Source organism: Paroedura picta, chromosome 5, assembly GCF_049243985.1.
Source record: "Paroedura picta isolate Pp20150507F chromosome 5, Ppicta_v3.0, whole genome shotgun sequence".
Classification (NCBI taxonomy): Eukaryota; Metazoa; Chordata; class Lepidosauria; order Squamata; family Gekkonidae; genus Paroedura; species Paroedura picta.
This window is the reverse complement of record NC_135373.1, coordinates 111,445,490-111,467,850: the sequence shown is the minus strand read 5'-3', so window position 1 is coordinate 111,467,850 and position 22,361 is coordinate 111,445,490. Positions and strand designations below refer to the sequence as shown.

Below are 22,361 nucleotides of genomic sequence, written 5' to 3'. Positions count from 1 at the left end.
TGTTGGCTCCTGATGTTTTTTGCATTTGTAATTGACATTGCATTTTTTCGTCACCTTGATTCTAAGATGGGATGTGAATATTTTAGAAGAAGAAGAAGAAGAAGAGTTGGTTCTTATATGCCGCTTTTCCCTACCCGAAGGAGGCTCAAAGCGGCTTACAATTGCCTTCCCATTCCTCTCCCCACAACAGACACCCTGTGGGGTGGGTGAGGCTGAGAGAGCCCTGATATTCCTGCTCGGTCAGAACAGTTTTATCAGTGCTGTGGTGAGCCCAAGGTCACCCAGCTGGCTGCATGTGGGGGAGCGCAGAATCGAACCTGGCATGCCGGATTAGAAGTCTGCACTCCTAACCACTACACCAAACTGGATCTCTTTAAATAAATAGAATTAAATAACTGACTATCCTTCTGCACCACCAGATTACCTGACCTCCTGTTTGACCGCTCTGCATCGAAACTTGCCAACTTTCAGATCTGAACTCACAAAGAAGAAGAGTTGGTTTTTATACCCTGCTTTTCACCGCACAAAGTAGTCTCAAAGCGGTTTATAACCACCTTCCCCTCCTCTCCCCAAAACAGACGCCCTGTGAGGTAGGTAAGGCTGAGAGGGCTCTGACAGGACTGCTCTGTGAGAATAGTAGTATCAGGGCTGTGACAAGCCTAAGGTCACTCAGCTGGCTGCCTGCAGAGGAGTGGGGAATCAAACCTGGCTTGCTGATTTCATACAGTGGGAACAAACAACGGTCTTGGGAAAAGCTATGTCTCCCAGCCAAGAATCACTCAGGGTTACCTTTCAGGAGCTTTATTTCAAATCCGCCTGACGATTCTTCAATTGATTAAGTAAACAATCACAATTACACAGACAGCACTGACATAGGTCAATGAAATCGTACCTGCCCTGTACAGTTACTGCGTTTTGAAAAGCGAAAAAGAAGACACGTTTCCTGAATGATTATATCGAACAACTGTTCAAATCTCATTTTAAAGACCCCTCCTGTTTAAGCTGAAGTTTGCCTCTACTGGGGGACGTGATGGGGCAAAACAAGCTCAGCTTCCCAACCCTCAGGGGGACATTTACACCATTTTTAAAAAAGACCCAAAAGATGACAAACACCATAAAAAGAGGGCATTTGGTAACCCCGTCTAGCTACCTTGCATTTGTAAATTTCTTGAAATCTCACTAAGCCTTTGCAGACAATATAAGACAGCCTTACCCTAAAGTCCATGAACCTCTCATATCTGAGCTGTGATGAGACAATCATATCTTATCTTATATAAAAATAATTATCTGAGCTGCACATAACTTTATTAAACCATCTAAAGACGTGATACAAGACACCTCTGGGCATGCCAAAGAATAATTGTTGCAAACTCTGTTCCTGAGATTCAGGATGGATAACACCATCAATTCATGTTGCCCTTCTCAAAATGGAAAACTGCAAATTAGCTTGGAACTGTTTTTCTGGGGGGGAGTAGGAATGTTGGATTTATCATGAAGTTTCCTTCTCTTTGTGGGAGAAGAGGACATCCTGACATTTAGGTTTCCCCACAATCCTCAAATAAGAATTGCATGTTTCCACATTTGTACCAGACTCTAAAAGCAAACTCTCAGGCCTTCTGAAAAGCAATTGGGGGAGGGGGGGGACATGCAGCAGGAGCACAAGCAAGGAGGCGTTCTTGCCAATCTGATCTGGGAGTCAGGGGTTTTTAGCCAGGGGCTGCAGTTGCTCTCTCTGGCAGCCTTACCAAGGACCAGAGCTTGGTTTTTGCACTGTTTTGCTCTGCAGAGCAATGCTCTTCTTCCTTGACGGTCCCCCATCCAAATACTAATCATGGCCATTTCAGCTTAGCTCCCAAGCTCTGACAAGGCCAGGCTAAGCTGCAAGGGAGATCAAACCACTCACACTGAACTCCATGCCTGAGCCTTCTTGTTTCCAGCACCCTCCATCATAAATGTGGCTGCTTCCACTCTGCTCACAGCTATTTCTGGCTCCATCCCTTTTAAAGTGCCTGGAGGTGGATAGGCCAGGTTAGCCCAATCTTGGAAGCTAGGCAGAGTCAGCCGTGGATAGTATTTGGATGGGAGACCTCCGAAGTGTACTGGAGTCCCTACGCAGAGGCAGGCAGCGGCAAACCACCTCTGAGCTGTGACTTGACGGCACCTTTTGTACTGCATTTCTTGGATATTTTTTCCTTCGATCACAGCCTTTCCAGGTTGCTCCGCAGTCCTGCCTTGCATTCACCCCCGGGCTCTGCGGGTCACTCTTCCAGGGATTCAGAGGCCGACAGCAAGTTTGATTCACACAAGACCAAGCGTCAAATCCATGGCGGGACCGGAATCCAAGCCTCAACTCACAGTCCAGATTGACTCCACACAGTGCTCCTACAGCAAGCTTGAATAGCCTCATGCCCATACAACGCCGGCTAACGCAGACGACCGCTTTGGCCAAAGGAAAAAGCAACGTTTCCCTTCTCTCAGCTTTAAGAGTTCAGCTCGAAGTTGGTTTCGCAATACTGAACATAGTCGAACTCCTCAATGGCAAAAGTCACTTTGCTCCACTTCTTATGGGTCTTTCGGCTATCGGGGGTCTCCACCACAAAATTTTTAATGGCAAGCATCGGCAGGGTAACAGCTCGGTAGATCATTTCCATTCCCCAAACCTGTGGGGAGAAAGCGAGTGAGCTTAGGTTATCAGACTTCGCCCTGAACTGACAACAGCATCACATTTAGTCCCTGCCAAAAGTGCCTAAGTCAAGGGTTTGTGGAAGCGGCAAAAAGACAGCCCTCATAGCACGCTATTCTTTCCCTGGCAGAGAGCTAAATCTTATAAGCATAATCTAAATCTAATAAGCATGAATCCATAAAGCACGGCCCAGTGGCAGAGATGGCCAGAAAAGGTTCTTCAGAAGAAGTAACCCAGGATTATTAAAGGTTATCTTCCTTGGTGATAACCACACACTTCCCCAACAATACTAGCAATTCTCCTGCAGGGACTTGCATCAGATGATAATGACGAAGAAGAAAAGAGTTGGTTCTTATATGCCACTTTTCTCTCAAAGGGGCTTACAATTCGCCTTCCCTTTCCTCTCCCCACAACAGACAGCCTTTGAGGGAGCTGAGGCTGAGAGAGCCCTGATATCACTGAAGAAGAAGAGTTGGTTCTTATATGCTGCTTTTCTCTACCCGAAAGAGTCTCAAAGCGGCTTACAATCGCCTTCAGTTTCCTCTCCGCAAAACAGACACCCTGTGAAGTGGGTGAGGCTGAGAGAGCCCTGATATCACTGCTTGGTCAGAATAATTTTATCAGTGCCGTGGCGAGCCCAAGGTCACCCAGCTGGCTGCATGTGGGGGAGCATGGAATCAAATCCGGCTCGCCAGGCTAGATGTCTGCACTCCTAACCACTATACCAAACTGGCTCTTATAATTTTTATATTTTGTATTTATTTATTTACGATTAGATTTTTACCCCGCCACTGCCAGACAAGCTGGGATATATATCCGACCAACATACAGGGCCAACACAAGGTTCAATGTGTTTAAGGGGCCTGACTGTGCTCAGCTCTACTGGATTTGGCACAGGAATGCAGAACGACAAGTCTTTATACAAACACAACACACAAAGTTGTTCTGGAGCACACAGGTGCGTGTGGGCCAAAATCTGACAAATGGCCCCCTCCTCCGGTGCTATCAAGACATTGTCAGCAGTGCAATCCGAATGTCCTTTCTATCCTCGCTGCCACTTCCGTGCAAGTTCTACTTTACATCGTGACTCCGGGGATCCACAGTGCGATGCAGAGACCAGGGGTTCCCTCAACACACTCCTGGTTCCCTTGACTATGCAGATGAACTTGTCCCTGCCACAATGTAAAGTGTGGTACAATACTTCCCTTTTAGAGCCAGTTTGGTGTAGTGGTTAGGAGTGTGGACTTCTAATCTGGCATGCCAGGTTCGATTCTGCGCTCCCACATGCAGCCAGCTGTGTGACCTTGGGCTCGCCACGGCACTGATAAAACTGTTCTGACTGGGCAGTGATATCAGGGCTCTCTCAGCCTCACCCACTTCACAGGGTGTCTGTTGTGGGGAGAGGAATGGGAAGGCGACTATAAGCCGCTTTGAGCCTCCTTCGGGTAGGGAAAAGCGGCATATAAGAACCGACTCTTCTTCTTCTTCTTCTCCTTCTCCTTCTTCTAAGAGTTAAGACCGTTTCTTGGGGCTGAAACTCATGGTGCGGCCTGTCTGCTCCTGGGCTCTGCTCTGTCTCTATACTTGTGAAGCAAACGTGGCCTCTATCTTGGGGGAATGCTGAGATGCTCAACTTTTTAGATTCTAGCCCTTGACGTTAGGACTTGAAATCATAATATCCCTGACACACTGGTAAAGAGAGAACATGGGGGAAGTTTGCCCTAAAGGAATAAGTGGAGTCACGAAGATAAGTCAATTGCTTGAAATAGGCTGCCTAAGGAGGTGGTGAGCTCCCCCTCACTGGCACTCTTCAAGCAAAGGTTGGATACACACTTTTCTTGGATTCTTTAGGATGCTTAGGGCTGACCCTGCATTGAGCAGGGGGTTGGACTAGATGGCCTGTGTGGCCCCTTCCAACTCTATGATTCTGTGATTCTATGACTCCCCCGCCCCTTGACCCCATCTCACTGCCCCCATCATTCCCAATTTGTTCCTCCTTTCCACCCGGTGATATTTCTCTCTCAAATAAAGCACAAGGGATTAATGATGCCTTACTCCAGACCCTCTGCTTACCTGCCCACATATACTGCAGCTAATGGAGCTGCCTGGCTTCCAGTCCCTGAAGTTACGCGGAATCTCCACATGGCCCAGGGACTTTTTGTAGTACAGTCTGCTTAGGGACGAAAACAAATGGTTGTTTGACACAGGGTTTGAAATGATAATATTGTATTCCTGGCACAAGACTGCCGGCACGTACTTCACGCCAGGGGTAGTCAAACTGGGGTCCTCCAGATGTCCATGGACTACAATTCCCAGGAGCCCCTGCCAGCATTCGCTGGCAGGGGCTTATGGGAATTGTAGTCCATGGACATCTGGAGGGCCGCAGTTTGACTACCCCTGCTTCACGCTATCCCCTCTCCCCCTCCGCCTCTTCGCAGATCGGGGAGAAGCAAACGGGAAAATCGCAAAAGCATGATGTCTCTGGTCAGTTCACCCGGCCTCACCTGAAGTTGGGGTTGATGTTGATATAGTGTGTTTTTTCTATCGTGCGCAGGTGAGAGCCGTGGCAGACGGCCTCGTTGCAGTTGATGCAGTAGAGACGCACATCGTCCGGATCGTGCAGCCGACGCCGCTGCTCGCGCACGATGTCTCGCATTTTGCTGCCCACCACAGCTTCCCGCTGAAGCTTTGCTATCTGTCGGAAGGAAGACGTTGTGGGGGGGAAGCGTCACCAAGCTGCAGGCGACTTATGGTGTCCCTGCGGGGTCTTCCAGGTAAGAGACGTACAGAGGGGCTCGGGCATTGCCTGCTTCTGCATGGCAAGCCTAGGTTGCACTGGTGGTCCCCCATTCAAATGCTAACCAGGACCAACCTTGTTTTGCTTCCATGATTAGGCTGGCCTGGGCTACTACCTCTCTTTAAGTCTTTGCTCCCTTTAAGGATCTGAAAGGTTGTTCCTTGGAGGAGGGCAGGGGGCGGTTCCTGTTGGCGGCAGAGGGCGGGACTCACAATAATCGGTTTAAACCACAGATGGAAAGATACTGGCTGGATGTTAGCTAATTTGTTTTTCACAGTCAGAGAAGTTCAGCAGGGGAGTGGATTGCCTAGGGGAGGTGGTGGGCTTCCCCCCACCAAGCAGCAGTTGCACAAACACTTATCAGGGATGCTTGAGGCTGATCCCTATGTTGAGCAGGGGGTGGACTAGATGGCCTCTATGGTATTTTCCAGCTCTATAGTCTAGGGCAGGGGTAATCAAACTGCGGCCCTCCAGATGTCCATGGACTACAATTCCCAGAAGCCCCTGCCAGCGAATGCTGGCAGGGGCTTCTGGGAATTGTAGTCCATGGACATCTGGAGGGCTGCAGTTTGGCTACCCCTGGTCTAGGGTAAGGCAGGTAGAAGGTAACTTAATGTGTGTGTGTGGTCGTGGGGGGAGCATTTTGCCTTTCCAGGAGACACAGCTTTGTTTTAAAGTGTCCATGTTTCTTACTGATCAAAATATTATTATTATTGTTGTTGTTGTTGTTATATTGGATTTGTATCCCAGCGTCTCAGAGCAGGTAAAACCGTAATTAAAATACAACATAGGATTACATTAAAATACAATACATCGTAAAATAGTAAAACACATGCAATTAAAAGACCGGACAACCCATCTGATTCCTAATGGCCACAGACATACATTCATCTTTCCAGGCCTGTTCATCTTTACTAGGTTGTCCTCTGGGCATTAATTCCCAAGTCCCTTCTGTCCTGCCCACAGGAAAAGGAAGTTGTACAGGAAGCCCTCTGTAGTCAAACTGCAGTCTGCATTCTCTCAGAAATCTCTCTCTTCAGTGTGGAGAGACAGCATTGCTGGGGAATACAATTTAGTACCCTTTGCAGTTGTTCTCGACAGATCTGGAGAAAGCCACTCTGGGCCAATGTTCTCCTTCTGTGAAGTGGGAATGATACTAGCTCACATGCAAAGGATTTTGTACTTAATGGCACTGTTTCAGAATACAGGCAGGGAAGTCACTTGCTCGAATGCTGCCCCGTAATTGTTTTGAAAGCAAATAATGTCTACAGAAAGCATCTCATGGAGGAGCTTCCTAGCTTAAATTCCCACTGATTTGCTCGATTTCCAACTGAAGAGAATATCCAAAACGACAATTCTCCCCTACAAGCTGTCAAATGGTACAATCCAGTAACGACTGTACCATGTGCCCAGCTTAGCTCTGAGTTTGTAGCCATTGCGTTTCCCTCTGTCATCAGTGCACATCAGTAATATCCACTTGGGAATGGCCTTTGTCACTCCTCTGTAAAGCTTCCATCACCTCCTAACATGTTTCTTTTCCAGGAGATCCTCTTACCGTCTGAGTGTATTACCATCTGTATTATCTTACCATCTGAGTGTATTCCAATGGAGGCATCTGTTGCACCCACTTAATAGCTCTCTCCATCAGGTCTTCCAGGGTCTCATTGAGCCGTTCACGGTACACCTCCTTGCTGTGGGCCTTGGCCAAGACTGAGCAGATGCTGTTGGGGGCACGGGCACGACCTCTGGCCTAAAGAGATGCAAGCTGGATCATCTGGGTCTATCCCTAGACATGCCAGCCCACCTTCCCAGTTCCCAAGGCATAACCACCCTGTCTACTCAACAACCTTTCCTCTTTTCCTTAGTGACTCAAAATTTCAATGGTTTCCTCTGATGACTAGATATAGGCTTGATATCAGGGGGGGGAATTTCACAGTCAGAGTAGTTCAGCAGTGCAATAGGCTGCCTAAGGAGGTGGTGAGCTCCCCCTCACTGGCAGTCTTCAAGCAAAGGTTGGATACACACTTCTCTTGGATGCTTAGGGCTGATCCTGCGTTGAGCAGGGGGTTGGACTAGATGGCCTGTATGGCCCCTTCCAACTCTATGATTCTATGACCCATTGATCACTATCTGACTTTGTGTGACAATGGGGTAAGTGCCACCCAGAGAAGTCAAGCCCCCCCCCCCAAGAGGGCAGAGCTATCTGACCTGCATCATGGCGATCTCATTGGTCATCAGCCCGTAGCGGACGACGATATTGCACTCAGGGATGTCCAGCCCCTCCTCAGCCACGCTGGTGGAGAACAGTAGATTGAATCGCCCCATGCGGAATTGATGGAGGACATCTTGTTGTTCGTGCTGGAAGAAACACCCACAACGAGGTCAGGATGTAAAAGCTTGTTCAGATCTTGGAATGAAAGTATTTCCCCCTTCCTTATCCCCAAACAAGTAGTAGAAGAGTTGGTTCTTATATGCCGTCTTTCTCTACCAGAAAGAGTCTCAAAGCGGCTTACAATCGCCTTCCCTTCCCTCTCCCCACAACAGACACCCTGTGAAGCAGGAGAAGCTGAGAGAGCCTTGATATTACTGCTTGGTCAGAACAGTGCTGTGACTAGCCCAAGGTCACCCAGCTGGTTGCTGTCCATTGTGTATTCTGGTGGGGGCAGAGACCTCAGCCAGAAGTAGACAGGTCCTTCAGGTTTCTGAACCAGAAGTCAAGGCTGCGACCAAAAAGGGAAGGGTCTTTAAGGTGTCAGTGGTCCCTAGCCCCCGGTTTGGAAACCGGTACCGGTCCGTGGATCAGTCGGTACTGGGCCGCGGCTTCTCCTTGTCCTCCTCCCCAGCTGCTGCCTCGGGGGCTGCCCTGCCACTCTGCCGCCGGCTCACCTTTAGTGCTCTCCAGCAGCTGCCATGGCTGGGGCTCCCCCTCGATGTGGCACTGAGCAGCTGCTGCTGGCAGCGCCCCCCAGTGGGCGGCCAGAAGACAGGGGCACCGGCAGGAAAGCAAGTGGAGCAGGGGCTCAAGCAGCAGCGGCAACGTCCCTTGGCAAAAGACTACCCCCCCCCCCGGGGCCTTAGTAAAATTGTCAAGCGTTGACCGGTCCCCGGTGCAAGAGCCTGACCAACATGACCTGACCACAGTGATCAACACCATATTTATGTCATGGCTAGACTACTGTAATGTACTCTACTTGGGTCTGCCACTGAATATTACTCCAAGTAGTAATGTACGCTGTGGCTTGATCATTCTGTTCGGTGGAGTATGCATATTGTACCTATTCTGCAGTCACTTCATGACCAGTTAGTTTCCAGGTAGAATTCAAGGTACGGGTTATCCCCTAGACAGCCCTTCATGGCCTAGAACAGGGATAGTCAAACTGGCAAAGGCTCATGGGAATTGTAGTCCATTGACACCTGGAGGTTGCCGCAGTTTGACTACCCCTGGCCTAGAATCTGCCCATTTGTAATCCACCGTGTGCCTCAGTGAGAAAGATTAACTATAAATGAACTCAGTAAATGAAACAAAAGAATGTCGATGGATACATCCCATTCTCTCTGGCCCTCCGTCCCATTAGAACACAGTCCTAGGCCTTACCTGGGTCATGTGCTTGGTCTGGTTGCTGTATCCCGCCCCAGTTAGGACTGCAGCCTTGATGCCCTCTTGTTGCAAGTCCACGTTGTCCCGAACCCACTGGTACAGGGAGTGAGCACCCTGGCGTGTCCGGACAAACACAATGCCCCGTGAGCTGCTGTCTGCTCGGAACTGGTCCCGGAGGACTTGCTGCAGCTTCTCAAGTTTGGGATTCTCATAGCGTGCATCTTTAGCTAGGGCCAAGAGGCCCTCCTTGTTCCCTGAAAGACCAGAAAGAATGGGGAACTGTGATAGGAGGAGATGCCGTGGCCCCACCCCCAGTATCCTGAGAATGGCTGGCCTTTTATTCGTTCACATGCAACTGTAAAGACAGGACAATCCATGGATTTGTTTGAAACAAACAAAAAAGATTCAAGTGCTGGCTTGGGCATGTATTGTATCACTTGATGTCTACAACATCAAGCATTGCTGTGCATGTAACGGGCTTCCTCGGGAGGTGGTGGGTTCTCCATCTTTGGAGATTTTTAAACAGAGGCTAGATAGCCATCTGACGGAGAGGCTGATTCTGTGAAGGCTCAAGGGGGTGGCAGGTAACAGTGGATGAGCGATTGGGATGTGAGTATCCTGCATAGTGCAGGGGGTTGGACTAGATGACCCATGAGGTCCCTTCCAACTCTGTGATTCTATGATTCTATGTGTCGATGGGCCCATCATGGGCACACCACCACAGATAAACCTCGCATCACTTCAGATACATCAGTGGAACGAACTCAGATATCTGACTGCTCTTGATCAACCACAGAGAAATGGAGGGACACAGAGGGGCTGCTGTGAATTCTGGGCACAATTCCCAGTTGTTGTTTTTCCCTTCAAAGCCCTTTTCACCAAGGTGTTGGAAAGACCGCTTCCTCTCGTACTGTCCAGCCTGCTGGCAAGATCCACCTCCCAAAACCCACATAGAATCATAGAATCATAGAGTTGGAAGGGGCCATACAGGCCATCTAGTCCAACCCCCTGCTCAACGCAGGATCAAAAACTCCAAGTAGTAATGTACATTCTGTGCTGCCCCCTTCAGAGGTGAGGCAGATAGTAACCAGAAACAGGGTATTTTCTGTGGTGGCACCTTGCTTTTGGAATGCCCTCCTCCAGGCCAAAAAACTTCTTTTTTTTTACCCAGGCTTTTAATTAAGGATGTTTTCTTTTCCTCTGCTTTGTGTTCTGGCTTCTGAAGTCTGTATTAAGGACAGCTTGATGTCCCTGGGCTTATTCTATCAGCCTGCTTATTTTATGCTGATAGTTTATTATTTTAAATTGCAAGCTTCGATGAGCAGGAACCTGAGGAGGAGACATAGAAATCTCCTCAATAAATAAGTCTCCAACTTTTTTGAGCCAGCAAGCTCCTTTGGTAGGTGGTGGGTGCAACTACAAAATGGCTGCCAGAAGAGGCGGAGCCACGCACATGGAGGAAGTCCAACTGCAGGGGAGAACAAGGGTAATTTACAAAATATGTTGAGAAACAGGAGTGACAGAGATCAAAACCAACACTGTGGTGGCAGCTGCCACTGAATCTGCCCAGCCAATCAGAAGCTGTGCTGGGTGAGAGCCCCACCCACTTCCTCAAAACAGTTGGTGAGTTTCAGGAAAGGTGCCTCCAGGTGCTGTGAGCACTGCGTTGGGAGACCTCTGGTACAGGGTACACCAGGTGGTAAGAAAGCCACCTCTTGAAGCACACCATTCATGCACCAACCATTGCTGGAGCTTTCCTTCCGACATTCCCACCCTTGATTTCAACCAAAAGCCCAATGAGGGACACTTGCCACCCCCCCACCCCCAGCACAGTCTCACTCACGGTCAAAGATCTGAACCAAGTAGCGCTCAGTTACATCCTGCAGCTTCTTCACAGCTCTCTCTCTCTGGTAAAACTCATCCAGAGTTTGGAAGGCATCCGTCATGCGCACGGTGTCATTGATCAGCAGGGCATCGTTGTATTTGCGCAGGTGCAAGGCACACACTCGAGTCTTCCGGCGGGATCGTTCTGCTCCTGACAACGTGGCAGAAAAGAAAGGGTCGTTGCTGCTACCAGCCAGATTATCGTCTTTCCACCGATTCTTTCACTCCTTAAAGAGTCGCTCTTGTACGTTGCCTTCCTGGAGCAAGATGTCCAAGCCTATGCTCGAAGGGGCCTGATGGTTTGGAAATCTCCTCCGTTGCAGACGGTATGATTTTCAGGCAAGAAGAAGCACCGCTTGGACTGGTGTTCTCATCACATGGGTCAGCAGCTAGTTCCCCTGGGGAGCCCAAGGGGGGTGCCCCTTCCACCCGACCCCCCCAAAATGGAAAAGCTGCCCAGACAAGTGCATTTAGCTTGCACTGAGCTGTAGCTCAAGGACATCTGCTAGGCACACCTGAGATCAAGCTCAAACCTCATCATCTCCAGTTAAAAGGGCCCATTAGTAGGTGACATGAAAGACCTCTACTTGAGTCCCTGGAGAGCTGCGGTCAGAAACTGTACAGGGCCGGACACCAGTACTCTCTATTTCACTGTTACCGTTAATGCCTTAAATCAGAGGTAGTCAAACTGCGGCCCTCCAGATATCCATGGACTACAATTCCCATGAGCCCCTGCCAGCATTTTCTGGCAGAGACTCATGGGAATTGTAGTCCATGGACATCTGAAAGACCGCAGTTTGACTACCCCTGCCCTAAATGGTCTGGGGCCATCAGATCTATGGGACTGCCTCTCCTATTATGTCTCCCCGAGGGCATTACGGTTTCATGTCCAAAACTTTCTCAGAAATCAAACTGGCTTCAACCAGGGCCGGGGCTTTTGCAGCCCTGATCCTGGCTTGATGGAATGCAATGCCAAAAGAGATCAGGGCCCTGCTGGACCCTAAACATTGTCCCGAGTCTGCAAGATTAAGCTCTTCCCCCAGGCCTATGGTTGTGGTCTGAAGGCGACATCTAAAACCTGCTGAATTCCCAACCTGAATCCACCCAATTAAACCTCATTGAAGATCACTTTTACACCCCCCTTTTCCATCTCTTGGAAAGAGAGAGGGATTGTGCAGATGGGTGCCACTGTTTGTTTGAACTAATGTTCAATTGAATTTTAAATTTTAAATTATTATGAAGCCTGGAGAAAAGGAGGTTGAGAGGGGACATGATAGCCCTCTTTAAGTATTTGAAAGGTTGTCACTTGGAGGAAGGCAGGATGCTGTTTCTGTTGGCTGCAGAGGACAGGACACGCAATAATGTTATGGGTTTAAACTACAAGTACAACGATATAGGCTAGATATCAGGAAAAAAATTTTCACAGTCAGAGTAGTTCAGCAGTGGAATAGGCTGCCTAAGGAGGTGGTGAGCTCCCCCTCACTGGCAGTCTTCAAGCAAAGGTTGGATGCACACTTTTCTTGGATGCTTTAGGATGCTTAGGGCTGATCCTGCGTTGAGCAGGGGGTTGGACTAGATGGTCTGTATGGCCCCTTCCAACTCCATGATTCTATGAATGAATGAATGAATGAATGAATCTACACATTATATCCTACCAGGTCCAGAACGAGGTAAGGCTAACTTTCATTGTGGGTACCAGAGTTAACTAATATGCCCTGGATAATATTCCTGCCGTTTCCACTTCAAGAGAACAGAACGTTTGCTCTTAGGAGACCCTCTTCCTTGCATTTCCTTGCTTGCTCAGTTCTTGTGACTGCGGAGCTTCACAGCAAGGTGCAAATGTGATGTGTAGAGCATAGCTCCTGCCAGTAAAAATTCAAGCATCAGGAGGTGAAGTTAAACAGTCTTACACTGTGGGGGCAGGAATAGTATCCAGCCAGGAAAATATTAAACTGGCCAATGGGGGGGGGGGGGCTTCCTTTCCCAGTGTTCATTTATTTCAACAACCCACAACCCACTTCTTGTTCACATAAACTAAACGTAAGTCCCTTGATGTCAATGTTCTGCAAAGCTTTCGTGATATTATTACCTTCTTTCTGGAGCTCCACAATGCGTTGCTCATATATCTGAGTGCCAAAATCCGTAGACAAGTCAGGCTCGTCCAGGTAGGTATGGATCTGGGACATTATCTCCTTGATCTTTCCACCAAAGGGATCCTGAGGAAGAGAAATCAGGGCAAGGCCTTTTCTAGAATCTCACATGGGCCTGTGGTGCTTTGCTTACAGCCTTAAACAATTCCAGAGGGCCTGCAAAACTGAGCTGTTCCACCAAGCTTACAGGAGAGGTTTGGCAATAACATCATGAGATGCTGACCTCCATACTTGAAAACTCACCCACAGATGGGAGCCCCCTCCAAATTCTGTTCAAGCCTCAAAGGAATTGCAAATAGGAGCATACCAATAAAATATTTATTTATTCTGCTCCATGATGCCCCCTGCAGGTCTTGCGGATGCCAGCATGTTTTGCTGAGGCTCCAGCTATGTCTCCTCAAGATTCCAAAGAGACCTACAGGCTCAACAAAGTGAGGGACTCTTGTTATAGCGCATTCACCAGGAAGTATTAGGAAGCACTTACCAGGGGCCGTTCTTCAGTCACATCATACTGTTTCTTAGGTTGTGGGACGCGGCTGTCAAGGTAGAACTTGTATTTATCAGAGGACATGATTTTTGTAGCATCCAGGTTGGCACAAATCTAGAAAGGGCGATGCCAATGACATGAGCCTTTGAGATACAGATAGAATCATAGAATCATAGAGTTGGAAGGGACCTCCTGGGTCAACTAGTCCAACCCCCTGCACTATGCAGGACACTCACAAACCTATTGCTCGGTTTCCCTATCGCTCAGTTTCCTAAAAAAGGTAAGTGGTGGAAAGGAGAATAGACAAGCATGCTATAGAACTTCTGGGTATGTCTGGAAATTACTGACATTCTTCCTCCTGACATCTTTTTTTCTATATGGAACAAATGGGCCAATCCGTCATGGAATTTCTCTACCTGCATTCTGGAAATCCTCAGGCTAGGTCCAAAGTTATATTTCCGCAGACACAAAGGTTTTCTCCCAGGAAGTGCGATTTCTTAACAACTTTCCCGAGGCAGCCCAAAATGCCCTTCGGAAATACTGTTCTTGGGGAGAGGGGCCTCCAGAACAAGATTTCTGGGGGCATTTGGGGGCTCCAGAAGAGGGGGAGGGGAAAAAGTCATGCTCCTTGGGTCAGAAATCCTTGCAGCTGCATAAAGACATCTCTGTAAACTGCCCTGAACCGCATGGGGAACGTAGTATATATATATAAAATAAATAAAATAGATTAGATAAACAGCCAGCCAGCCAGGTTCCAAGCCCTCATCTGCTGTTTGTGCCAAAAAAGGCCCAAATAGGCAGACCAGGGCAGTCTCTGGAATTGTGTGCAAAGACTATTAGAAGGAGGTGTCTCCAATACAGGGGCTAAATCTCTTACATCAGCCTCACCTGTAAGATATGATCTTGGGCTCCCTTCACGGAGTTGGCCCCTCCAGTGCCCAGTGAAGCCGTGAGACCCACGATTTGTGGCAAGTTCCGCTGGCCTTTCATCTTGCGCTCCAGGTAGTCCGTCATGATCTTGTTGTAGGTGCTTTCCTTGTGGGTGTGGTGGCACTCGTCAATGACCAGCAAGGAGAAATCTGCAAGGCGATGATGTCCGTCAGAGACCCACACAGGAAATTAGTGAGGAACAGGGTGCAAAAGAAGGCAATGGCTCTCAGCCTCACTTACGAAGGGACTGACATAGAGTGCTTGCACTCGAAAGCTCACGCCCTGAATAAATCTTTTTTGGTCTCAAAGATGCTGCTGGACTCTGATTTTATTGTGCAGCTTCAGACCAACACGGCTGCCCAGTTGAATTTACCGCACAGGGTTGCTGCAAGGGCAAAATGGAGGAGGGGCAATCTGGATGCTTTCAGCTGATCCTGCGTTGAGCAGGGGGTTGGGCCAGATGGTCTGTAAGGCACTTCCAACTCTAGGATTCTATACCTCACAGGGTTTTTGTGAGGCTGAAATGTTGGAGGGGAGACTGTTTGGGTCCCCATTGGGCAGAAAATGAACTAACTAGAGGAAGAGGAAGAATAAGAAAGAAGAAGAAGAAGGAAGAAGGAAGAAGAAGAAGGAAGAAGACGAAGAGTTGGTTCTTATATGCCGCTTTTCGCTATCTGAAGGAGGCTCAAAGTGGTTTACAATCGCTTTCCCTTTCCTCTCCCCACAACAGACACCCTGTGGGGTGGGTGAGGCTGAGAGAGCCCTGATATCGCTGCTCAGTCAGAACAGTTTTATCAGTGCCGTGGCGAGCCCAAGGTCACCCAGCTGGTTGCATGTGGGGGACTGCAGAATCGAACCCGGCTCGCCGGATTAGAAGTCCACATTCCTAACCACTACACCAAACTGGCTCCAGTAAAGTAGTCAACTTGACACTGACAATCCTATCTCAGTGTCAGGTCTCCTTGCCTTCTCCTTCCTGGAAGGTCCAGATGCTTGGACCAGAACCAATGGGATGAAATTAATTCAAAAGTATTCTTGGCTAAACATCTGGAAGAAGTTCCTGATAGTTAGAGCTGTTCCTCAGTAGAACAGGTTTCCTCGGGAGGTGGTGATTTTTCCTTCTTTGGAAGTTTCTAAGCAGAGGCCGGATACCCTCTTCACAGAAATGCTGATTCTGTGAACTTAGGCAGATTGTGAGTGGGTGGGCAGAAGGTGATACTTGCCTCTTGTGGCCCTTTGCGTGCCCAGGGAAATGCTGATCGCCACTTTGGGGTCAGAAGACGAATTTCCTCCAGACCAGAGTAATCAGGGATTCTGGTTTCCTTCCTTCCTTCCTTCCTTCCTTCCTTCCTTCCTTCCTTCCTTCCTTCCTTCCTTCCTTCCTTCCTTCCTTCCTTCCTTCCTTCCTTCCTTCCTTCCGTGGGGAGGGGGTTCATCTGGACATGGAATTGGGTGGGCAGGTAGTATGAATTTCCTGCATTCTACAGGGGGTTGGCCTAGATGACCCTGGAGGTCCCTTCCAATTCCATGATTCTAAGATTCGGTCAGGTAGGGACTGTAGCATTGGGGAAAATTGCTTTCCCTTTGCTGCACCAGCAACAAAAGCAGTGAAGGCCGAAGATACTTTTTACAGGTCAGAGAATGGCCAAAGAAATCTTCCTCAGAAGCAGAAGGGGCTCTGTTGAATGACAGAGGACTAGGCACAAAGGACCATTCAGGCAGACATCCTAACAGTCAACAAATCTCTCCTGGTGGGCTGCGTTGAGCCACTTCTAGTGCCTGCACATCCCCAACCCGGGACCAGACACTCACCTGTCAGCTCCACGTGCATTTCCTCCTCTTGGCTCTGGAGGGCATTCTGTAGGATTTGGGCTGTGCAGATGATCAAATCGTTGCTCCTCACCGTACATGAGAAGAACGACTTCTGGCTGCTGTCGCCGCTGACAGCAGTGATCTCGAAGCGGTTCTTCAGGAAGCTGAACTCGTTCTTCAAGTGTTGGTCCACCAGAGGCACCTGCCAGGGCACAGAAGGCAGAGAAGTGAGGCCCCTCCCAAGAGAAGGTCCTGAAGCATTCGTTGTCTCTGGGAAGGGCTTCTTGTCCCTTTCTTCTTACCGTGTTGACCAACACAGCAACCTTGCTCTTATCTCGGCTCTCCAAATGCCTCTTACAGATGTACACGGCGGCCCTGGTCTTGCCAGCACCCGTGGGCAGCCAGATAATTATATTCTTCCCTTCCAGCGCAGGCTCAATGACTTCCCACTGGTAATCACGCAGATCCATCCTGCCGGCGTTTCCAAGGCTGATCTAGGCAGCTGGCACCAAAGGCTGCATCGCTCAAAATCCTGAGAGATGGAGCAAGAGACAAGTCAGCACCACATCACCCTCAGCAAGGCCTCTCTGGCTTGCCAACTCTGTGGTTCCTAGGGGCCCATAAAGCAAAAGGATCCAGATCCAGTTTGGGACAAGGAGGGAGTTAAAGGGAAGCCATAGCCTTGGAGAAGCCCTGTAGAACAAACTGTGAAGAAGAACAAGGAAACCAGGGGTCATCATGGTTGTGGTGGTGATGGGCTGTTCTCCACAGGTAAGGCCTGGGACCGAAATCTAGTTGTGCCATCCTAGACAGAGTCACAATCTTCCAAGCCAATTGAAGTTTACGGGTTTAAAAAAGGTATTAAATTGCTCGAGATTGTAATGTGGAGTTGAGGAACGGCAGGGAGGGGCTGTGGTTCAGTGGCTGAGCCTCTGCGTGGCTGCAGAAGCTCCCAGGTTTGTTCCCTTCAAAGGTCTGGCAGCAGGTGAGACGGAAGACCTATGCCTGAGACCTTGCTAATCTGAGTAGACAATGCTGCTTCAGTAGAAGGCTGCTTCCTTTGTTCATGTGATCAGGGATTAAAGTAAGGTGATCATCTATGTGCTGTGCTCACTCTCATTGACCACAAAAAGGTCCTCGGGGGAAATCCACCGTGGAGCAGGTACAAAAGCAACACCTAAATTGTTATGAAAATCTACTTTTTGACCATTGAGAAACACCCAAAATGTTCTTCAGGCTTTGAGAAATCCCAAAATGGTGAAATCATGCAGAATATGGTTGGGAAGCAGAGCTGTGTACATCCCCACCTGGGGCTCCTCCACTTCCCACCTCCTCCAGGCCCATCATTGGCCATTTGCAGAGGAGTGGGTGGGTCAAAATGACCATATGCATATCACCTGATAAATGTTTAAATAATTCTATATATACTAGGGGCAAAGCCCATTGTGTCCAGGAATACAACAGGCGCTAGAGCTTGGTGGTGGGAAGAGGAAGGGGAGGAGTTGTCCAGTCTGTAAGGGCATGTGTGTGTTGTGTGGGAGGTTGTGGGGGCGTGGTGACAAATCAGGGCATGGGTGTGGAGATATGGGTGTCAAGAACCCGTGGTTTTGAATGTGGGAGTGGATTGACCTTTGGGAAGTGTGGCATAGTGGTTACAGATGAGCTTTCCAGAGCCATGTCCTCAGATATGTGAAGGGAAAAATCAGACTGGAGACTCTTCTTAGGGGGAGATTACACAGCAGCCAATTCCTCCCAGTTCTGCCTTCAACGTCATTTCCCTTCTTGTGTGAATTAGGCCACAAACACCAAAATGTCCACCTGCCCTAATCCACATGGGTAGTCACAGTACACAATGGTCCGCCCTGCTCCTTCTGTCTCCATTTTTTTTTTACTGTTGATAAAATGTTATGTGCCCACATGCTTCTTTCACGGTTTCTCCTTAGAAGAGCTGTATTTTTGTACCCTGCTGTCTACTACCCAAAGGAGTCTCAAAACGGGGCTGTGAGAGGTCTGAAAGAACTGGGAATGGCCCTTAGTCACCCAGCAGGCCTCAGGTGACTCAAAGCAGTTTCCAATCGTCTTCCCTTCCTCTCCCCATAGCAGACTCCCCGTGAGGGAGGTGGAGTAGAGAGCCTCACTTGGAAGATGGCAACTGCGCACAGCAGTCTTGACCTTAGTCAGGTTTATGCACACCTAGGTAGTGTGGAATTCCAGAACATGAACCTACACCAATTTGGCAACCTTACCTCCTCTCTGCAATATTTTCTTGACCCGAAATAGGTCAGGGGGTGCTAGTTGGCTCCACTTCCAGACTTTAAGGAATATGTTTAGACCAGGGACAGCCAACCTCCAGTTAGGGCCTGGAGATCTCCTGGAATTGCTGCTCATCTCCAGAATATAAAGATCAGTTCCCCAGGCAAAAATGGCTGCTTTTGGAAGGGTGACTGTGGAGCGTTGTACCCCACTTAGGTTTAGGGATGCCAGCCTCCAGGTGGGGTCTGAGAATCCCCTAGAAGTACAGCTCCAGCAAGTTAGGCTGAAGGGAAAGCTCTTTCCCTTCACACGTAGCCCTTCAAAAGGAATGCATGTGGCCCCAGACGCCCCTGGCTTGCTTGGCTGGTGATGTCTGCTGGTCTGAAGCCTGAGGCCTACTGCTGGCAACTGCAGTCCCTGTGGTTGTCTGCAAGGCCAAGTCGTTGCCTGATAAAAGTGGCAAAAATGGCTACTTTGGAAGCCGGACTCTGAGGCATTGTATGTTTTTGAAGTCCCACTTCCAAACCTCCAGGAATATTTCCAACTCAGGGGTAGCCAACCTCCAGGTGGGGCCTGTAGAACTCCTGGAATTACAGCTTATCTGCATCTTATAAAGATCAGCTCCCCAGGCAGAAAGGGCCGCTTTGGACAGGGTTGTTGTGGAGAAGAAACATGTAAGGCCTCCTACACAGGTTGTTGTTGAGTGGAAAGACTTGAGGCCTACTGCACAGGGTTGTTGTGCAGATGAAACAGGAGACAAAAGAACCTTCGCAACAGCATCCAGTTTTGGGGGGAGAGGGGGCTGCTGCCTTCTCTCTTTCTCTCTCTCTCACACACAAACATGGAGCCAGACTGGTGCAGGCAGTTCCTTTGCCCCCTCTCCACCAAAGGGCATAAGGCCTGCGCCAGCCCAGCCTAGCCTCTGAGGCTTATGCAGGCTGGAGCAGGCAGGTGCATCTGCCTGCTGTTCCTGGGAGGCTCCCAGAAGCCCACCTACGTCCCTGGCCATGTCCACCAGTGAAATGAAGTGGCTTAGCTGGGCTTGTGGGGGAGGGGGGCTGGCCTGAGTGGGGCTGGCCAATCAGAAGATGCACAGCTTCTGACAGGCCTCCGGGGACAGGAAGTAAAGTCTGGACAGCCCAGATAGGCCCTGGACAGTCTCCGCCCAGGAGGCTGTTTCCCAAATATAAGATAAGCATATTGTTAAGGATTTTGTTTGTGTGTGTATGTATGTGTAATATGTGTGTATGTGTATATATATAAATTTGTTAAACATAATTTGTTAAACATTTAACATATATACATTCTAGGGACATTCAGGAATACAATGGGTGCTAGATTGCAGGGTGTGTGGAAGAACTCTGCGGATGGCCTCTCCCTCCCCCCAGGACCTGGAAAGGCTGCAGGCTGGAGACCCCTGGGAAGGGAACTCACCAGCAGGGGCTTCTCTCACTCAGCAGGGTCTGCTGCCTCTGAGCTTTGGAGGGAAGTGAAAGGAGGAGGGGATGGTGGGGGATGGAAGGCAATTGGCTGGCTGCTGGACAGACAGGCAAGCTGGTTGGAGGAGGAAGCACTCAGGGGTGGGACAGCCGCTCTGAGTGGGTGTTAAGTGCCATGAGACCAGCTCCTCCTCCTAGCCCTTACCAGAAATATTAAGTGGAACAGAAGATAGTAATTCACTCCCACTGATTGAGAAAACCCTTCTGTAGCCGTCAGGAAACCCAAGGGTTTCTCGAAACCCTGGCTGAGAAAGCCTGCCATAGATATTGATAATAATAGAATCATAGAGTTGGACCAGGGTCATCTAGTCCAACCTCCTGCACAATGCAGGAACTCACATCTACCTGCCTACCAACAGTGATACCAATTACATGCCCTGGAGATCTCCCCCCCTCCACCAAAAATCCCCAGAATCCAGCCTGGCCTGGAAGAAATCCACCTACCATCCCAGAGTGGTAATCAGCAATTCCCTAAGTATGCAGTATACCCCACTGTGCTCGCTCCCCTCCCCAAAACCAGCCCTTCCTGTAGTTTATCTGGGGTTTTAACCCCCAGATCGCCCGGAATTCCCCCAGTCTGGAGTTGGGAACCTACAAGTCTGCTGTGACCTGATGGTATTTTCCACCACAGAATACATCAGGAGGTGAGAGGGACTAGACCTGGTTCTTCCTCTGGTGCTAAATTCCCATGGGGGGTGGCATCAGAACTGGCATCCACAGCTAGAGCTCCAAGAGGCAAGGGGCAGGCAAGGGGACAGAGTTAAGCAGGTCACACATGCCAGGCTTCCGAACATGATGGCTTGCCAGCTGTAGTCCCCGGACACACCCACAAAGCATTCCGTCTGAACCTGCCTAGGTGACCCATGGAGCCTATCGACAAAAAAAGTGCCTGGTGCAGGCTTATCCAGTCTGAAATCCTGACGCTCGGCCATAAGATCTGCACAAATCCTGCAACCACAGAATGTGGATCTAGGGCATGAATGGTCACAAATGGGGGATGTACTCAAAAGAAGCATGCCCACTGGAAACCATGGGAGACGCTGGAAGGCTCCTTTTATTACATCTCTCGCAAACATGGAGGAAATCAGTTCTGCCCCGTGTCCACAATAAGCTGATAAACCCCAGCAAGGACGGCTAATGGGACAGGAACAGACTCTGGCAGTTGTGCAATCCTGTTCTTTCAGTGGGACAAAAGGCCAAGTCCTGAATGCGACTGTGGTGCTGCCAAACTATTTCTCATCTGCCCCAGGAATGTGAGCGTCGTGCTTTCCAGGGAGATGTGAGGGAGCTCTTTGTAAACTCAGCAGCCGAGATGGAGAGCATTGGAAATTTCGCTATTAATATTCAGGGGTGGTGCCAAATCGGACTGCCTAACCTTTGCACCGACTTGGCTACGTCCCTGATCCCATTCTCTGCTCCCTGCGTGTCTAACTCTGCCCTGCGACCAAGCAAGAAGCACCCCAACCTCCCCAATCCCGACCGGTACCTGTTTCTCTTCGCGCCCCGCAGCTCTGCCAGGCCAAGTTGCGGCTGCTCCGCTCGGATCCAGCCCGGGGAAGATCCCAGTCCCCGGAGCCTCTTTTGAGTTTCCTTTCGGCCAGAAAACGAAACCTAAAAGCTCAGCCAGCACCGAGGAGCCCCACGTAAGGGGGACTGCGACGGCCACAAGCCAAGGCGCGTTTAGCAGCTGGAATCCCAAACGAGGCGCTGGTAGGTAAAAGGCCTCAAATACCCCTGCACCCCCCCCCCTCCAACTTTCCCACACTCATACAGTCCCAAATACCGACTAGGGATGCCAGCCTCCAGGTGGGACCCGGGGATCCCCCTGAATGACAGCTCCTCTCCAGACTACAGAGATAAGATCCTCTAGAGAAAACGGGTGCTTTGCAGGGGGGGCTCTGTGGCATTGGACCCCATTGAGGTCCCCGTCCTCCCCAGGCACCCCCGCAAAGGAGACCGCGTGAGCCAAGCTTGCTCAAAACCTCAAGTCCCAAAGATTGGCATCCACCAGGGCTTCTGAGTAGGGTTAAATTGGCATCCACCAGGGCTTCTGAGTAGACCTCCTTAGGCGTGCTCTCTAAACCTGCCTGTTGATTTTTTAATGCCCATGTGCATCCCACAGAGGGGACCTGGGGATCCCTTGGTTTTACAGCTCATCTGCAGGTGACAGAGATCAGTTCCCCTGCAGAAAATGTCTTTTTTGGAGGATGGATCCCATAGCTTTATACTCCACTGAGGTCCCGCAATGCCCCAAATCTTCCTGGCGTC

The 22,361-nt window shown here is 49.6% G+C and overlaps 1 protein-coding gene across 2 annotated transcripts; it reads right to left on the bottom strand.

The window, feature by feature from the left end:
• Positions 1–785: 785 nt before the first annotated feature.
• DHX58 (DExH-box helicase 58) lies at positions 786–21,721 on the bottom strand. Of its 2 annotated transcripts, XM_077339932.1 has the most exons (13): positions 21,580–21,721; positions 16,644–16,873; positions 16,342–16,543; positions 14,488–14,678; positions 13,597–13,713; positions 13,052–13,178; positions 10,922–11,113; positions 9,076–9,332; positions 7,689–7,838; positions 7,069–7,230; positions 5,188–5,378; positions 4,757–4,853; positions 786–2,660 (listed from the first exon to the last, which is right to left on the bottom strand). In XM_077339932.1, the coding sequence occupies exons 2-13, from the start codon at positions 16,809–16,811 to the stop codon at positions 2,481–2,483; spliced, it is 2,034 nt and encodes a 677-aa protein (XP_077196047.1). In that variant the 5' UTR covers positions 16,812–16,873; positions 21,580–21,721; the 3' UTR covers positions 786–2,480. The 2 variants fall into 2 exon arrangements, with proteins under 2 accessions (XP_077196047.1, XP_077196048.1); XM_077339933.1 differs by lacking the exon at positions 4,757–4,853 and having other exon boundaries at positions 2,473–2,660.
• Between the last annotated feature and the right edge of the window lie 640 nt (positions 21,722–22,361).

Coding starts and splice junctions, on each gene's coding strand:
- DHX58 (XM_077339932.1), bottom strand. CDS start 16,811: ATGGATCTGCGTGATTACCAGTGGGAAGTCATTGAGCCTGCGCTGGAA. Junction 14,679..16,341: donor AATGCACGTGGAGCTGACAG/GTGAGTGTCTGG, acceptor ATCGCCTTGCAG/ATTTCTCCTTGCTGGTCATT. Junction 9,333..10,921: donor CTTGGTTCAGATCTTTGACC/GTGAGTGAGACT, acceptor CTGGTCTTTCAG/GGAACAAGGAGGGCCTCTTG.